The 18,876-nt window shown below is 43.6% G+C and overlaps 1 protein-coding gene across 1 annotated transcript in view; it reads right to left on the bottom strand.

The window, feature by feature from the left end:
- Positions 1–18,876, bottom strand: part of itgbl1 (integrin, beta-like 1) — a 151,413-nt gene that overhangs the window by 37,296 nt on the left and 95,241 nt on the right. Inside the window, exon 7 of the mRNA XM_068032928.1 lies at positions 15,963–16,109. Within this exon, the coding sequence (XP_067889029.1) occupies positions 15,963–16,109 (147 nt within the window). The remainder of the gene's footprint in view (positions 1–15,962; positions 16,110–18,876) is intronic.

Below are 18,876 nucleotides of genomic sequence, written 5' to 3' on the forward strand. Positions count from 1 at the left end.
CGATAAAAATGCAAGGTTTTTCTTTAAATTGCTCCTTGCCTGATGTTAAACATCTATTAGAGATTGTTTATTCAGTTCCAGTCTTAGTGCAGATGTTATTTTTCTATATTCCTTCTCTAATGAATGTTTTATTCACTTGCTGGGATTTGAAGTACAAAGGCATTATTGAAGTCAGAGAATGGGGTACGAGGTGAATCATCCACTGGTTTCTGACCTCTGTTTCTTGTGAGATTAAAGGTTGAGTGGGGTTGTTCCAGCCCTCAAAGCCCTGAGCAGCCAAACAGCATATTATTTATCCACTTGAATTGTATGTTTCTTTTTGTTTTACTGATTTGTGGCTTGTCTCTTCAAAACAGCAGCACTGCGAGTTGGGGGAGATGAAAACAAAATTACAATCTTTACACTTTCAGTTCAACATACAGGATTAAAGCTCAGATGTGCCAATACATAAGATCTGCAATAATTAAAGTGCACAACAGAACTTGGTCATTATGCCACTGAATCAGGAAATCAGGCAAGGACAGCTCAAAGACCAAGATATTAGTTTAATAATATTTGCAGCACAGAAACAGGCCATTCAGCCCATCTGGTCTATGCTGATGTTTATGTTCCACACGAGAGTCCTTCCACCCCTCTTCATCTCACCCTATCAGAATATCCTTCTATTCCTTTCTCCCCCATATGTTTATCTAGATTCCCCTTAAATGTATCTATATTATTCACCTCAACCACTCCCTGTGGTAGTGAGTCCCACATTCTCACCACTCCCTATGTAAATAAGTTTCTCCTGAATTCCCTATTGGATTTATTAGTGACTATCTTATATTGATGGCCCGCAGTTTTAGTCTCCCCCACAAGTGGAAACATCTTCTCTCTGAATAACCTATTGAACGTCTTAATAATTTTAAAGGTCTCTATTGGGTCACCCCTCAGCTGTCTCTTTTCTAGAGAAAGAGCCCCAGCCTGTTCAGCCTACAGAATCCGAGAATCCTAGAATGGTTACAGCACAGAAGGAGGCCATTCAGCCCATCGTGTCCATGTGACTCTTTGCATAAGTCCCACTCCCCCGCCTTTCCCCCGTAGACCTGCAAGTTTTTCTCTTCAAATAATTGTCCAATTCCCTTTTAAAAAGCCACAATTGAATCTGCCTCCACCACACTTTCAGGCAGTGCATTCCAGATCCAAACCACTCGCTGCGTAAAAAAGTTTTTCCTCGTGTCTCTTTGGACCTATTGCCATTTACCTTAAATCGGTGTCGTCTGATTCTCGACCCTTCCACCAACGGCAACAGTTTCTCCTTATCTACTCTGTCCAGACCCCTCGTGATTTGGAACACTTCTAACAAATCTTCTCTCAACCTTCTCTACGGAGAACAGCCCCAGCTTCTCCAACCTATCCACATAACTGAAGTTCTTCATCCCTGGTTTTCTGCACCCTCTCTAATGCCTTCATATCCTTCCTAAAGTGCGGTGCCCAGAATTGGACACAATACTCCAGTTAAGGCTGAACCAGTGTTTTATAAAGTTTCATTATAGCTTCCTTGCTTTTGTACTCGATGCCTGTTTAAAAAGCCCAGGATCCCATATGCTTTATTCACCACTTTCCCAATATGCCCTGCCACCTTCAATGACTTCTGCACATATATACCCAGGTCCCTCTGCTCCTGCACCCCCTTTTGAATTGTATCCTTTATTTTATGCATTAAATTTCATCTGCCCTGTGATTCCCCCCATTCCACCAACCTATCTATGTCCTCTTGAAGTCGATCATTATCCTCATCACAATTCACAATCCAAGTTTTCTTCCAAGTAATTTGCAAATTTTGAAATTGTGCCCTGCACAACCAAGTCTAGGTCATTAATATAGATCAAGAAAAGCAGCGGTCCTAATACCGATCCCTGGGCAACCCCCCACTATATACCTTCCTCCAGTCTGAAAAACAACTGTTCACTACTACTCTCTGTTTCCTGTTACTCAACCAACTTCGTTTCCATGCTACCACTGCCCCTTTTGTTTCATGGGCTTTAATTTTGCTGACAAGACTGTTATGTGGCACTTTATCAAATGCCTTTTGGAAGTCCACGTACACCACATCAACCACATTACCCTCATCAATCCTCTCTGTAACCTCATCAAGTCTCAATCAAGTGACTATATGCAAGTGAATGTTAATTTTGTCCTGGATTATCGTTTCTAAAAACTTTCGCACCACTGAGGTGAAACTGACTAGCCTGCAGTCTCTGGGTTTATCCTTACACCCTTTCTTGAACAAGGGTGTAACATTTGCAATTCTCCAGTCCTCTGGCACCATCCTTGTATCTAAGGAGGATTGGAAGATTATGGCCAGTGCCTCCACAATTTCCACCCTTACTTCTCGCAGTATCCTCAGATGCAACTCATCCGGTCTTGGTGGTTTATCAACTTTAAGTACAACCAGCCTTTCTAATACCTCCTCTTTATCAATTTTTAGCTCAACCAGTGTCTCAATTACCTCCTCTTTCACTATGACTTTGGTAGCATCTTCTTCCTTGGTAAAGACAGATGCCAAGTACTCATTTAATACCTCAGCCATGCCCTCTGTCTCTATGCATAAATACCCTTTTTGGTTCCTAATCAATCCCACTCCTCCTTTTACCACCCTTTTACTATTTATATTCCTATGGGAGACTTTTGGATTCCATGTTATGTTAACTGCCAGTCTCTTCTCAAACTGTCTCTTTGCTTCCCTTATTTCTTTTATCATTCCCTCTGAACTTTCTATATTCAGCCTGGCCTGACATCTGTGTTCATCTGATTCATTTGCTTTTTCTGCTTCATCTTACTCTCTATCTCTTTTGTCACCCAGGAACAAAGAACAAAGAACAGTACAGCACAGGAACAGGCCATTCGGCCCTCCAAGCCTGCGCTGATCTTGATGCCTGCCTAAACTAAAACCTTCTGCACTTCCGGGGATCGTATCCCTCTACTCCCATAGGAATCTTTGGCTTTGTTTGTCCTACCTTTCCCCATTGTGGGAATGTACCTCGACTGTACCTGAACTATCTCCTCTTTAAAGGCAGCCCATTGTTCTGCTACAGTTTTGCTTACCAACCTTTGATTTCAATTTACCCGGCCAGATCCATTCTCACCCCATTGAAGTTGGCCCACCCCCAATTAATTATTTTTACTCTGGTTTACTCCTTGTCCTTTTCCATAGCCAATGTAAATCTTAAGACAGTTATAACCTCTCAGTTCTAGTCACAAAGTCCTCTTCAATGATGTGTTTCGTAACTCCATCTACCCACCTTGGTTCTGTAACCCTTAATACCCCTTACCCAACAAAAATCGATCAATCTCAGTTCTGAAATTTTCAATTGACCCCTGGCCTCAACAGCTTTTTGGGGGAGAGAGTTCCAGATTTCCACTCCCCTTTGTGTGAAGAAATACTTCCTGACATCACCCCTGAACGGCCTGGCTCTAATTTTAAGGTTATGCCCACTTATCCCGAATGTTTCAACTAAGGCAAAGAGAACCATTTTAAAACCTATTGCTCAATATCCAAGATGAGTATGTAGCAGTTCCCAAGAAGCATAAATGGGGCAATTAAACAGAGAGGTCTAAGAATATGCTCAAAATGATTAAAAGAGAACATTTGGGGAATAGTAAGCACCATATAATTAAGTTCAATTAAAAATAGAAAAGGATAATGGAGAGTGAAACGTAAGAGTGTTGGATATGTTTCAAATGGGATCAGGCCCAAATTAACTAGGCAGTAAAACAGGACATTGGCTCCACAGTGAAGTTTCTTCAAATATATAATGGATAGAGTATAAAACTACTAAATGATGGGAGACCAAAATTCGGACCATAAATATCGAATCATGGAATTGTAGAAACTTACAACACAGAAGGAGATATAGTCATTAATAAATCCAATAGGGAATACAGGAGCATCTTCTTTATCCTGAGACTGGTGAGAATGTGGAATTCACTACCACAGGGAGTGGTTGAGGCAAATAGCATGGATATATTTAAGAGGAAGCTAGATATACACATGAGAGAGAAGCTACAAGAGCAGTCAGAGGTTGGGAATTCTGTGACGAGTAACTCACCCCCTGACTCCCCAAAGCCTGTCCACCATCTGCAAGGCATGAGTCAGGAGTGCGATGGAATACTCTCCACTTGCCTGGATGGGTGCAGTTCCAACAACACTCAAGAAGCTCAACACCATCCAGGACAAAGCAGCCCGCTTGATTGGCACTCCATTTACCACCTTCAACTTCCACTCCCTCCACACAGTGGCAGCAGTGTGTACCATCTACAAGATGCACTGCAACTCACCAAGGCTCCTTTGACAGCACCTTCCCAACCTGCGACCTCTACCACCTAGAAAGGCAAGGACAGCAGACGCACGGGAACACCACCACCTTCAAGTTCCCCTCCAAGCCACACACCATCCTGACTTGGAACTATATCATTGTTCCTTCACTGTCATTGGGTCAAAATCCTGGAACTCCCTCCCTAACAGCAGTGCTGGTGTACCTACACCCCAAGGACTGCAGCAGCTCAAGAAGGCAGCTCACCACCACCTTGTCAAGAGCAATTAGGGATGGGCAACAAATGCTGGCCTTGTCAGCGACACCCACATCCCATGAAAGATTAAAAAAAGGAATAAGAAAAAGGAGTAGAAGGAAATGTTAATTGGGTGAGATGAAGTAGGGTGGGAGGAGGCTTGTGTGGAGCATAAATGCCAGCATGGACCAGTTGGGCCGAATAACCTGTTTCTGTCCTGTACATTCTCTGTAATTCTAGGCAACATAAATATTTTATTTGAAGGTGAGTTCTGTGGATAAATAGAGATATTGGTCCTGAAAGATTTGTTCCAATCCCCTCCTGTAACTCAGGCAGGAAAAAGTCAGAGACCCTGGAGAACGGATGAGAACAGCTGAGAATCATAAATGATGATCATCCCCTACTCTCACTGACCTGCATTGTCTCCTGGTCCAGCAATGATTCATCCTTGTTTTCAAATCCTCATCCCTTCCTATCTCTAATCTCCTCCAGCCCCACAACCCTCCAAGATCTCTGTTCTCCTCCAGTTCTGGCCTCCTGAGCATCCCTGACTTTAATCACTCCTCTATTGGCAGCCGTGCCTTCAGCTGCCTGGGACCTAAGCTCTGGAATTCCCTCCCTAAACCTCTCACTGCTCCTTTAAGACATTCCTCTTTGGCCAAGCATTTGGTCCCCTATCCTAACATCTCCTTATGTGCTGAATTTTGTCTGATAACACTCCTAGAAAGTACCATGGGATTAAACTGCCTTACGTTAAAGGTGCTATATAAATGCAAGTTGTTGCTGGATCTTCTTACCCAATGATCCTTCTGAAAGCAAATGTAAACACCTGATACTAGGTCTTGGAAATCATTTGCCAGGAAATTCATAACCAAGCCTTGTGGTGTTACACACCCTGATCGCTGTTTGTTCCTGCTTAATACTTTTCCACAATGTGCAGCTAAGAAACTGTTTCTGTTTTAAAGGTAGTGTTCACTCTAATGAAATGCTGCACTGCCTGTAACGCATGCACTTACCAATGATTGGATTTTCAATTTTACATTCTGCAAACTGTGCTCAGCCTCAACAATTCCTGCAAACTACTGTGTAAGAGGCACTCTGCTCTGCACGTACTGGTCGAATTCTGACTGCTTCATTCCCATCAAAGCACACAGCACGGAATGCAGGTTTCAACATATGCTTAAAGTCATCAGTCGAAGCTGCAAAATCTGATCCCCAACATTGTTTTAATCTTAGAAACCCAGTTAGAATGTAAACATGACTGGATTATCACCCTTGCCACCTGTGTACAAACCAGGTACTTTGAAGATTCAACCAAGGTTACTATGTAACACCCAATCACAATGTACATTTAGACATTAAATATGCCTCCACAGTCAACTGATGTGGGATTAGTCACCAACAGAAATGCACTTTGTCCATTTACATATCTCTCTTTGATACTTTGCAGTTTACACACTTTCTTCAGCCAACAACCTCCCCTCTTGTTCACACTTACTGCTTCTTCCACACAGCACACCCCCCAGCGAATCTGCCTCACACTGTCACAAGCCTCCCCACCTCGCCACACTCATGTACTCTCACACACACACAATCCCACACAGTCCCACACACACGCGCTCTCACACACGCGCTCACACACACACTCACACACACACTCACATACTCTCCCCCCACCCGCCACACATACACACTCCATCAGACACACACACACTGGCCAGTAGAAACTGACAAATCTTGACTTAATGGCCTCTTTCTGTAATGGAATCCCATTTTATGATCCTATAATGTTATTTAGAAATTTTATACCTTCAAGCAAACATAATGAAGCATGGGATCAGCATTTTTGTGAAGAACAAGGTAACATGTTATCATTATTTGAAGCTTTACTTGTTTCATGAACTCCAGCACAAAATTCCAGGCTGACCCTGCCAGCACAATAGTGAGGGAGTGCTGCACTGTTGGAGGGTCAGTACTGAGGGAGTGCTGCACTGTTGGAGGGTCAGTTCTGAGGGAGTGCTGCACTGTTGGAGGGTCAGTACTGAGGGAGTCCTGCACTGTCAGAGGGTCAGTACTGAGGGAGTCCTGCACTGAAGGAGGGTCAGTACTGAGGGAGTCCTGCACTGAAGGAGGGTCAGTACTGAGGGAGTGCTGCACTGTCGGAGGGTCAGTACTGAGAGAGTGCTGCACTGTCAGAGGGTCAGTACTGAGGGAGTGCTGCACTGTCGGAGGGTCAGTACTGAGGGAGTGCTGCACTGTCAGAGGGTCAGTACTGAGGGAGTGCTGCAGTGTCAGAGGGTCAGTACTGAGGGAGTGTTGCAGTGTCAGAGGGTCAGTACTGAGGTAGTACCGCACTGTCAGAGGGTCAGTACTGAGGGAGTACCGCACTGTCAGAGGGTCAATACTGAGGGAGCACCGCACTGTCGGAGGGTCAGTACTGAGGGTGCGCTGCACTGTCGGAGGGTAAACACTGAGGGAGCACTGCACTGTTGGAGGGACAGTACTGAAGGAGTGTCGCACTGTCGGAGGTGTCATCTTTTGAATGAGATGTTTAGCTGAGGCCCACTGGCACTGTCTCCGGTGTTCTGTCCCAATATTTGATCCCTCAATCAACATCACAAAAACAGATTATGTGGTCATTTTCTCATGGCTGTCTGTGGGATCTTGCTGTGCACAAACTGGCTGCCGCGTTTCCTACATTGCAACGGTGACTACCCTTCAAAAAGTACTCAAATTGGCTGCAAAGCACTTTGGGACATCCAGTGGCCATGAAAGTTGCTATATAAAATATTTTTTGGGCCTTTCTCTTATCTTTGATGTTTCTTTGACCTTTAATCTGGGCTCCATTTCTCTCGGTAATGCCGATGAATTCCCAGTTGGCAGCAGTGGGCTGCTACTGGATGATGGTGATCCCTCAAGAATCCCACACTTCATATATAAACATCCCTATTCCAAGGCCTGAAACACCTGTATAAGATTTGAAACTAGAGCAGGGAGATTTAATATGGGTGAGTGGGTAGGACCGGGTGTGAATATGGTGGGGGGGGGCAGGGGGGTTAAATGAGCAAACAATGGAAACGGGTTTTATTGAGGTGGGAGAGGTACAGGCAGCCAATCCGCTCTCAGGAGGTGTGTTGCATGAGGCTGGAAGCCTCAGATCGGATCATAGAATCATCGAATGGTTACAGCACAGAAGGAGGCCATTCAGCCCATCGTGTCCATGTTGGCTCTCTGCAAGGGCAACTCAGCTACTTCCACTCCCCCGCCCTTTCCCTGTAGCCCTGCAAATTTTCCCCTTCCAATAATTATCCAATTCCCTTTTGAAAACGATGATTGAATCTGCCTCCACCACACGCTCAGGCAGCGCATTCCAGATCCAGACCACTCACTGTGTAAAATAAGCTTTTCTTAATCTCGCTTTCTTATCTTTTATCAATCACCTTAAATCGATGCCCTCTGCATCTTGATCCTTCCGCCAATGGCAACAGTTTTTCCCTATTTATTCTGACCAGACCCTTCATGATTTTCAACCTCTCTATCAAAATCTTTAAACCCACTTTGCAGGTTCGACTAAGGCTGCCTGGGTTTCCTGAGCCTTTGGAAACTCAGCAACAGCAACAAGGTGAGGGCAGGGACTTCACAGTTCTCCTTGTGGGCCACGAGGAGCAGAGGTGCTTCCTCCTGGTCCTCAGCGCCCCACCCACCGCCCCCATACAAACCCCAACCCCCTCCACAATCAGACACCCCTGCCCCAGGATGGAACCACACCCTCATCTGCGATTGTGGATTGAACCTCGCCGGGGTCTGGGATTGGCTCCTCCCCTCCTTCAGGGTCAGGGATCTGACCTACCTGCTCCCGCACTCTCCTCCCGAGTGCTCCCTGCCTGACTGGAAACCAAGCCAGTCAATCAGGCTGAATATCAGGCCGGAACCTGTCAATGATGGAAGATGGACAAAACTCCACATCATGCAGGGAAATGCAAAGTTCTAGGTTTCCTGTGAATGACTGACTTCCCCCCCAGCCCCACCCTCCCCATTGCCCCCACTCCCAGTACATCGGCAAACAACCCCCCCCCCCTCCCCCCACTCCGCGCCAGAGCACAATAGTGTAAGAATAGAATCAATTCTCCCAACCCACCACCTCCAATGCAATGTGTTCACAGAAGAAATCGTTGATATCAGTTTAAGCCAATACACTGGGCATTGCGACAATAGGCTGATTTTATTCTATTCTCAATAAGCGGTTTTGCATTTTGCATTATCATTTGTCACCTATGGCAACCTCTAGTATTGTTTCTTATGCTTTACATTTCACCGTTGTGCTCCACACAATTCAGAGCACCCTCAGAATGTCTGACTAATATCTAATTAACTGTTAGATGATGAATCCCAATTAGTTCCAACAGTCCTGTACTCAGCAAACTAACTTTAGGCAATGCCCACGGCCATTCTCTTAATCACTGAGACAGAAATTAAATCCTGCCAGGGGAAAGGAAGATTTTGGCCAAGGAAGATTGCAGGTGACTCAAGTAGTTTTAGCTGAAAGTAGACTGTGGACTTACAGTCAACAACTTGAGATAGGCAGATGACACTGAACCGATTGCAGAGTCAGAAGAGGCCCTGCAGGAAACTGTGAACAAAGTAAATATAAGGAATGTTGAATATGGATTAAAAATGAAGGTGAAGAAAACCAAGGCAATGGTGATAATCAGGGACCTAACCCTGGAAGTGAAAACTGAAGTAAATGGACAAGTCCTGGAACAAATGAAAAAGTTTACTTACCTTGGGCAGCTTATCACAGACAATGGGAGATGTGATTGTGAGATCTGAAGGAGAATTGGGATAGCCAAGACCACCTTTGTCAGAATGAAGGACTTGTTAACATCAAAGAAACTGACCCTGATTCTTAGGAAAAGAGTGCTGAGATGTTACATTTTGTCATCTATGTTCTCTGCCTCGGAGACATGGACAACAAATAGACTATTGATAAGCTGAATGCATTCAAGATGTGAACATATCAGAGGCTATTCCGTATATTTTACACAGACAGAAAGACTAATGAGGAGATGCTGGAAATGGCTGAAGAAAAGAGGAAATTAGTGCATAACATCAAAGAGAGAAAGATACAATCCTTCAGTCACATCATTAGATCAAAAGGTAGTCAGAGATAATTATTGGAAGGAAAGATCCATGGCAAATGTATGAGAGGGAAGCAGAAAGAAAATAGATGACAGATATAATGAACTGGATGCAGTTGACCTGTGTAGAATGTGTAAGGACAGCCCAGAATAGACAGAGGTGGAGATTCATGTCAGTCAACCTTCTGGTAAGAAGATGACACCAACGAAAGAATGAAGACATTGTTATATATCACCAAGCAGCCCCATAATTTAACAGCAATAAGTGACTCTTAAAGGAGACAGTTCAAAGTAAAGCTAAGCAGGTCTTTGTACAGACTGCTCTATATCTGTGCCCGATTATCCCGATTTACAGAGCTTTAAAATAAATATTAACAATCAATTATGCTGTTGAGAAAGAAAAACGTGCCACGATAGAGCCCTTTTCACTAACACTGCGTTCTCTAAACTGTGGTGATTGACAATTTGTCTGAACTTATGAGTGTTATTGCTGTGCATTCTCTGAATTCAGGACTGAGAGCACTATGTGTTCTCTGAACCCCCGTGTATTAATGGTGTGAATTTACAGGATGCTTTTATCAGACAAATTTTGACACAGAGCCACATAAGGAGGTTATAGGACAGATGGTCAAAGAGGTTGGTTTTAAGGATCTTCTTAAGGGAAGAGAGAGGGGTAGAGAGGTGGACAGTTTTATGGAGGGAATTTCAGAGGGCTCAGGCTAGTGAAGGCAAGACTGCAATTGACAACAAGCCACATAAGGAGATTTTCAGACAGATGATCAGAAGTTTGGTCAAAGCCAGGAACAAAACACAACTCAAAACAGGTGGCTGTTTCATTAGCTGTGTGATTACACTTTCCCAATTTGGTTGAACTAATGGAAATAATGTCACTTTGAGTTTGGAAGTTGCTTGGATATTCAGCTTTATATTTTCCTGTTTAATTACTGGGATAATTGGCTCGACAATCACTCACTGTTAGTTAAGTCTTACAATTCACTAAGACTTTTCCAAATGTAATAAAGGCATCTCTTTCTAAAAAGCTGAACATATCAATTTAACAAAAATAGCCAGCAAATGTTCTGTATTTCAGGATATTTGTTTTGGCAGTGGTGGAAGTGAATTCATCAGAGACTCTGGAATGTTCTGGAATAATGAGACATCATTCGGGCAAACTATTTGTTCCAACATAAGGGCTTATTTTCCAATGCTTTATCTAAAATGGTGCACAGCAGGATTAGAATCATAGAATCCTACAGCACAGAACAAGGCCATTTGGCCCATCGTGTCTGTGCTGGCTCTTTGAAAGAGCTATGCAATTAATCCCACTCCTCTGCTCTTTCCCCATAGCCCTGTGATTTTTTTCCTTTTCAAGTATTAATCAAATTCCCTTTTGAAAGTTCCTATTAAATCTGCTTCCACCACCCTTTCAGGCAGCGTGTTCCAGATCACAACAAAAATTCTCCTCATTTCCCCCTCTGGTTCTTTTGCCAATTACCTTAAATCTGTGTCCTCTGGTTACTGACCCTCCTGCCAGTGGAAACAGTTTCACTCTATCTACTCTTTCAAAACTGTTCATAATTTTGAAAACTTCTATCAAATCTCCCCTTAACCTTCTCTGCTCTAAGGAGAACAATCCCAGCTTCTCCAGTCTCTCCACATAACCGAAGTCCCTCATCCCTGGCACCATTCTAGTAAATCTCCTCCGCACCCTCTCCAAGGCCTCGATATCCTTCCTAAAGTGTGGACCAAAACTGAACACAATACTCCAGCTGGGGCCTGACCAGTGTTTGAGAAAGTTTTATAATAACTTCCTTGCTTTTGTACTCTCTGCGTCTATTAATAAATCTAAGGGAAAAAAACAGCCTTCTCAACTTGTCCTTCCACCTTCAAAGATTTGTGTATGTGAACCCCCAGGTCTCTCTGTCCCTTTAAAATTGTACCATTTGGGACATTATATGCAAAACCAGATTAAGTGCTTTTAAACCATGAAAGCAGTTAAATTACTTAATCATGAGGAGGTCACTGTTTGTGTTTAATCCATGACAAGGAGAAAGACCAGTGAGATTCTAGCCTTTAACAGTCATTTACATGGGCAGCTCTAGGAAATAGCACAAAGACGTATTACATTTCATCAAAATCAGTATTGAAATTGAGCTCGCGCACATTTTGAACGAGAGCGCTTAAGGATGGGGTGAAAAGATTTATTGTATATCCTTCCAACAAGATTCTGAAAACTGGACCCCCTCCCTGATCACCTTCCCTCTCCTGCTGCTGTGAGACAAGGATGTATCAGTTAACAGCCTGGGAAATTTGTCCTTTCAGAGTTTGTAATTTTTAGCTTTATTTGCAGAATTATACAATCTAAATTCCCAGTTAACTTCCCTGCTGTAAATCTGGATTTCTAGTGAATGGTCGCATGATAACTATTCCTAATTAAAATGCACCCAACCCATTCCTAACAGGCTGGAGCGACAGGACTGTGCTCATATTTACTCACCTTCATATTGCAACTGCAATAATCACTGTTCTGACTTGTGACTGTATCCGTTTTGCAACAATACTTTCTGTTCACCCCTAATCCCTGTGCTCACTGACTTACATTGGCTCCCAGTCAAGTAATGCCTTAAAATATTAAAATTCTCATCCTTGTGTTCAAATCTCTCCATAGTCTCACCCCTCCATATCTCTGGAACCTCCTTCAGCCCGACAACCTTCTGAGATCTCTGCACTCCTCCAATTCTGGCCTCTAGAGTATCCCCAAATTTAAATTGCTCCACCATTGGTGACCGTGCCTTCAGCTGCCTAGTCCCAAATCTCTGGAATTCCCTCCCTAAACCTCTTCACCTCTCTTTCCTCCTTTAAGATGCTCCTTAAACCCTACCTCTTTGTACAAGGTCACTTGTCCTAATACCTCTAAATGTGGCTTGTTTGATAATCTCTCCTATGAAACATCTTTGGATGGTTTACTACATTAAGGTCGCTATATAAATGCAAGCTGTTGTTTTGCAATGATACATTTTGTCTAGGTTTAAAATCTTTAATAAGAAAAGAAAATGGTTAAAAAAAAATTACATGCAATATTTGTACAAGAAGGAAGTTCCTGGATTCAACTATTATGTTGGATTGATTCCCAATAAGATTTCCTAACCTCACCATCCCACCCTCTCACCCCCTCGCCTCCCCAACCCGTCACCCCACCTACCCCTTACCTCCCATCTCACCTGCCCCCGTCTTTCAGGTGCTGACAATTGCTCTTTGCATGCTATAATTCCCTCGATAATAGTGATCATGGCCTCATTGTGTTCTTTAAATTTTGTTAGACAGTAATTTCATATACTCTACATAATTCCAGGGACAGGAGGAGGCCATTCAGCCCCTCGGGCCTGTTCCACTATTCAATTAAATCATGGCTGATCTGTATCTTAACTCCGTCTTCCTGCATTGGTTCTGTAATCTATAATACCCCCTTACCCAACAAAAATCGATCAATCCCAGTTTTGAAATTTTCATTTGACCCCTGGTCTCAGCAGCTTTTTGAGGGAGATAGTTCCAGATTTCCACTCCCCTTTGTGTTAAGAAATGCTTCCTGACATCACCCCTGAATGGCCTGGCTCTAATTTTAAGGTTCTGCCCCGTTGTTCTGGACTGCACCCCCCACCGGAGGGAATAGTTTATCTCTGGGAGTAAAATATTTTAAACAGCAATGCACTTGGATTTAGCTTCAGTTGAATGATGTCTGAACTAATTTTGATTCCTAAGGAGATGAAGCTGTTATTGTTTTAATATTGCTGCAGTTGTCCTGGCTTTGCAAATCACAGTCATGGAAAAGGTTATAATTTAGCTGCTTTAATGATACAGTAGTAAGGTGCATATCTACAACTACACTGCAGCCAGCAGAGAGTTATTGTCATGGAAACTATTGCTTTGGTGCTGAGAATGTAGAAAACACAGGATCAAATATGATGCGCAAATGGTATATCAAAAAACACATTTATTACTCACACTGAGGGAAGGGTACAGAGGAGATTTCATAGAATGGCACCAGGGATGAGGGAGCTCAGTTATGTGGAGAGACTGGAGGGGCTGGGATAGTCCTCAGCGCAGAGAAGGTTACGAGGTGATTTACCAGCGATGTTCAAAACTATGAGGGGTGTCAATAGAGTAAATAAGGAGAAATGGTTTCCACTGGCAGGAGGGTCAGTAATCAGAGGACACAGATTTAAGATAATTGGCAAAAGAACCAGAGAGGGAGGTGAGGAGAAATTGGATTGCACTGGTTGAAGGGCTGATGGAAGCAGACTCAATAATAACTTTCAAAAGGAAATTAGATTATACTTAAAAAGGAAATGTTTGTGGAGAAAGAGCAGGGGGAATGGGTCTAATTAGATAACTCTTTCAAAGAGCCGGCATAGTCACAATGGGCTGAATTATCTTCTTTGCTGCATCCTCCTATCATTATATGAATGAATTAGGAAATAGGTGAGGATTCAGCAGTTGTACCACTTTTGACAGTACTTATTTCAACTTGTACCATGTGACCAGGGCTCAGAATTTCCTGGCTTGCACTTACACAGAAAGTTACACGAGCTGTTTTTTTCCTGTATGCGTGCAGCGTTATGTTAAGTGGACGGAGGCTTCTGGCAGACTGATCTCGGAAGCATTTGACAAATCAAGGAGATTTGATTTAAGCGTGGTTGAATGTAAAGCAGCATAAATCGATTCATAGCAAACAAGCCGCGCAACACCAGTCTTACACTGTAGTTGCACCGAAAAGTTCAGGAAATTCCAGGCCCAGATCGCAATGTTGTCTCTATTTTTTGCCACCTCAAAAAATGCAAATCAGCAATGAAATGTTAAAATAAATTTCAAGTTATGAAAATATTTTTTGAAAATTCTCAATAATAATGTAAAGAAATTAAAATAAAACCTTCTTTGCCAAACCCACTTACCTTATCCCCAATACCATGAATCTACCTTCGTTGTAGCTCAGTGGGCAACATTCTGCCCATTGACTCAGAACGTTCTGGGTTCAAGTCCCACTCCAGTGGCTTGAGCACATCATCAAGGTTGACACTGCCAGTGCAGTGCTGAAGAAGTGCTGCACTGTCGGAGGTGCGGTTCTTTGGACGAGATGTTAAAGCAAAAACCCTCCTGCCTTTTCAGATCCCATGGCACTAATTGAAGCAGAGCAAGGACGTTATCCCTGGTGTCCTGACCAATATTTATCTCCGAACCACATACTGATCTGGAAATGTATTGGCCGTTCCTTCATTATTGCTGGGTCAAAATCCTGGAACACCCTACCTAACAGCACTGTGGAAACCTTCACCACACAGACTGCAGCTTTTCAAGAAGGTGGCCCACCACCACCACCTTCTTAAGGGCAATTAGCGATAGCCAGCGACACCCATATTCCATGAATGAATGTAAAAATTCACTAAAAAAATGATGTGGTCATTTATTACATTACTGTTTGTAGGAGATTGCTGTGTGCAATTTGGCTGTTGCGTTTCCTACATTACAACAGTGACTACAGTTCAAAAAATACTTCATTGGCTGCAAAGCACGTTGGGACATCCTGAGACATGTAAGGTGCTATAGAAATTATGGGCGGCACAGTGGTGCAGCGGTTAGCACCGCAGCCTCACAGCTCCAGCGACCCGGGTTCAATTCTGGGTACTGCCTGTGTGGAGTTTGCAAGTTCTCCCTGTGTCTGCGTGGGTTTCCTCCGGGTGCTCCGGTTTTCTCCCACAGCCAAAAGACTTGCAGGTTGGTAGGTAAATTGGCCATTATAAATTGCCCCTAGTATAGGTAGGTGGTAGAGACAGGTGGGGATGTGGTAGGAATATGGGATTAGTGTAGGATTACTATAAATGGGTGGTTGATGGTCGGCACAGACTCGGTGGGCCGAAGGGCCTGTTTCAGTGCTGTATCTCTAAACTAAACTAAATGAAAGTCTTTTCTTTTTTCGGTCTTTCCAGCACTATATGTTGCTTGAGAGTAGACACGGTTGGATGCCAATCCCTTGCCCATTAATTGTCACATCTTCGCTTGAAGGAAGGAACACACTGCATCTGCATCCTGCACAGTTGACATTTCCTCGGGTACCAAACTGTACAAATTGTAAACTCTGTTTTCCATCATGATTACAGAGCATGAATGAGAATTATCAGAGGAATGTTGACTGCGTGACAAATATCTGATATATTTTTGTTAATATTAAAGCAAATGGCACAAACTTAATGTAGCTACAAAAAGTGAGATTTCACCTACCTCGTCCTGAACAGGGCAAATTAGAATTTCCACGACATTTTCTTAAACTTTTCTCAGCTGTCATGGGACACGAGACTGGATGCTCACACATTCTGCCAGTCCATCCTTCCCTGCAGTCACATCTTCCACAGTTGCATTGCCCAACACCTTCAGTTTAAATCCAAAAGTCAGATATTAGAGTTAATGTTACACCATCAAAACCAATATTCTTCACTAATCCGTGATAAATTCTGGCCTCTTGAGCATCCCCAAGTTTTATTGTTCAGCTTCAGCTGCTGAGGTCCCCGGGCTCTGGAATTCCCTCCCTAAACCTCTCTGCCTCTCTCTGCTCCTTAAAACCTACCTCTTTGACCAGGGTCACCTGTCCTAATATCTCTGTATCAGTGTCAAATTCGTGTCTGATAATCCTCCTGTCAAGTACCTTGGAATGTTTTACTGCATTAAAAGTGCTATATAAATGCAAGTTGTTGTTGATAATGCAATAAAATGAATGTTCCAGTTCGGCACTTTGTCCAGGAGCTGCAATATTTCAACTACTTGTGCAACATTACAGGAATAGATATTGTCAAACTATCAAAATCAACACTTATTGCTCGAATTTACACTCGTTTGTCGAAAGTGTTTTATTCCATCTTAATTTTGTAATTAATTATTGGGATAACTAGGCAAATGAGCAACCAACAAAAGGGAAGGCTCAAATTCATACCCTGCATACGTAAATAATAGACAGATCAGGAAAGAGTGTACATATTTAATCCAGTATACATGTTCTGAACATCCCTTCTTCCCCAATAATTAATAGAGACGTCTCAACTTTCAAAGCTTAAACAGGCTGGGGATCGTCTCTCTGGAAAAGAGAAGGCTGAGGGCTGATCAAACAGAAGCCTTGAAGATTATGAAAGGGTTTGATAGGGTAGATATAGAGATGTTTCCACTTGTCGGGGAGACCAAAACCAGGGGCCATAAATAAAAGATAGTTACTGATAAATCCAATAGGGAATTCAGGAGAAACGTCTTTACCCAGAGAGTGGTGAGAATGTGGGACTTACTACCAGAGGGAGTGGTTGAGGTAAATAGTCTTCTTCTTCTTTGGCCTCCTTATCTCGAGAGACAATGGATAAGCACCTGGAGGTGGTCAGTGGTTTGTGAAGCAGCGCCTGGAGTGGCTATAAAAGACAATTCTAGAGTGACAGGCTCTTCCACAGGTGCTGCAGAGAAATGTGTTTGTCGGGGCTGTTACACAGTTGGCTCTCCCCTTGCGCCTCTGTCTTTTTTCCTGCCAACTACTAAGTCTCTTCGACTCGCCACACTTTAGCCCCGTCTTTTATGGCTGTCCGCCAGCTCTGACGAACGCTGGCAACTGACTCCCACGACTTGTGATCAATGTCACAGGATTTCATGTTGCGTTTGCAGACGTCTTTAAAGTGGAGACATGGACGACCAGTGGGTCTGATACCAGTGGCGAGCTCGCTGTACAATGTGTCTTTGGGGATCCTGCCAACTTCCATGTGGCTCACATGGCCCAGCCATCTAAAGTGCCTCTGACTCAGTAGTGTGTATAAGCTGGGGATGTTGGCCGCCTCGAGGACTTCTGTGTTGGAGATACGGTCCTGCCATCTGATGCCAAGTATTCTCCGGAGGCAGCGAAGATGGAATGAATTGAGACGTCGCTCTTGGCTGACATACGTTGTTCAGGCCTCGCTGCCATAGAGCAAGGTACTGAGGACACAGGCCTGATACACTCGGACTTTTGTGTTCCGTGTCAGTGCGCCATTTTCCCACACTCTCTTGGCCAGGCTGGACATAGCAGTGGAAGCCTTTCCCATGCGCTTGTTGATTTTTGCATCTAGAGACAGGTTACTGGTGATAGTTGAGCCTAGGTAGGTGAACTCTTGAACCACTTCCAGAGCGTGGTCGCCAATATTGATGGATGGAGCATTTCTGACGTCCTGCCCCATGATGTTCGTTTTCTTGAGGCTGATGGTTAGGCCAAATTCATTGCAGGCAGCCGCAAACCTGTCGATGAGACTCTGCAGGCACTCTTCAGTGTGAGATGTTAAAGCAGCATCGTCAGCAAAGAGGAGTTCCCTGATGAGGACTTTCCGTACTTTGGACTTCGCTCTTAGATGGGCAAGGTTGAACAACCTGCCCCCTGATGTTGTGTGGAGGAAAATTCCTTCTTCAGAGGATTTGAACGCATGTGAAAGCAGCAGGGAGAAGAAAATCCCAAAAAGTGTGGGTGCGAGAACACAGCCCTGTTTCACACCACTCAGGATAGGAAAGGGGTCTGATGAGGAGCCACCATGTTGAATTGTGCCTTTCATATTGTCATGGAATGAGGTGATGATACTTAGTAGCTTTGGTGGACATCCAATCTTTTCTAGTAGTCTGAAGAGACCACGTCTGCTGACGAGGTCAAAGGCTTTGGTGATATCAATGAAAGCAATGTAGAGGGGCATCTGTTGTTCTGCATCTGAATGTAGGACTTACTACCAGAGGGAGTGGTTGAGGTAAATAGTATAGATACATTTAAGAGGAAGCTAAAAAAAAACGAGGGAGAAAAGAATAGAAGGATATGTTGATAGGGTGAGATGAGGTACAGCGGGAGAGAGGTCATGTGCAGCATAAACACCAGCATGGATCAGTTGGGCCGAATGGCCTCTTTCTTTGCCGTAGATTCAATGTAATTCTATGCAAAACTAAATTTGAACAAGAATTCCATTTGAGGGTTTCAACAGCAGATGAGCTGACGCAGGGCAGTCAAGCATTATTACAGAGGTAGAAATGGGGGGAAACAGAATGATATTTTAATCCATCCTTTTCTGAACACAATCTTTCTTTCCCTCATTATTCTTCCACCATTTCCAATTAAAACTGTCAGGAAACACGCAGTGAAAGCCCTGCTCTGGTTAGC

This window comes from Heterodontus francisci, chromosome 6 (genome assembly GCF_036365525.1).
Source record: "Heterodontus francisci isolate sHetFra1 chromosome 6, sHetFra1.hap1, whole genome shotgun sequence".
Taxonomy (NCBI): domain Eukaryota; kingdom Metazoa; phylum Chordata; class Chondrichthyes; order Heterodontiformes; family Heterodontidae; genus Heterodontus; species Heterodontus francisci.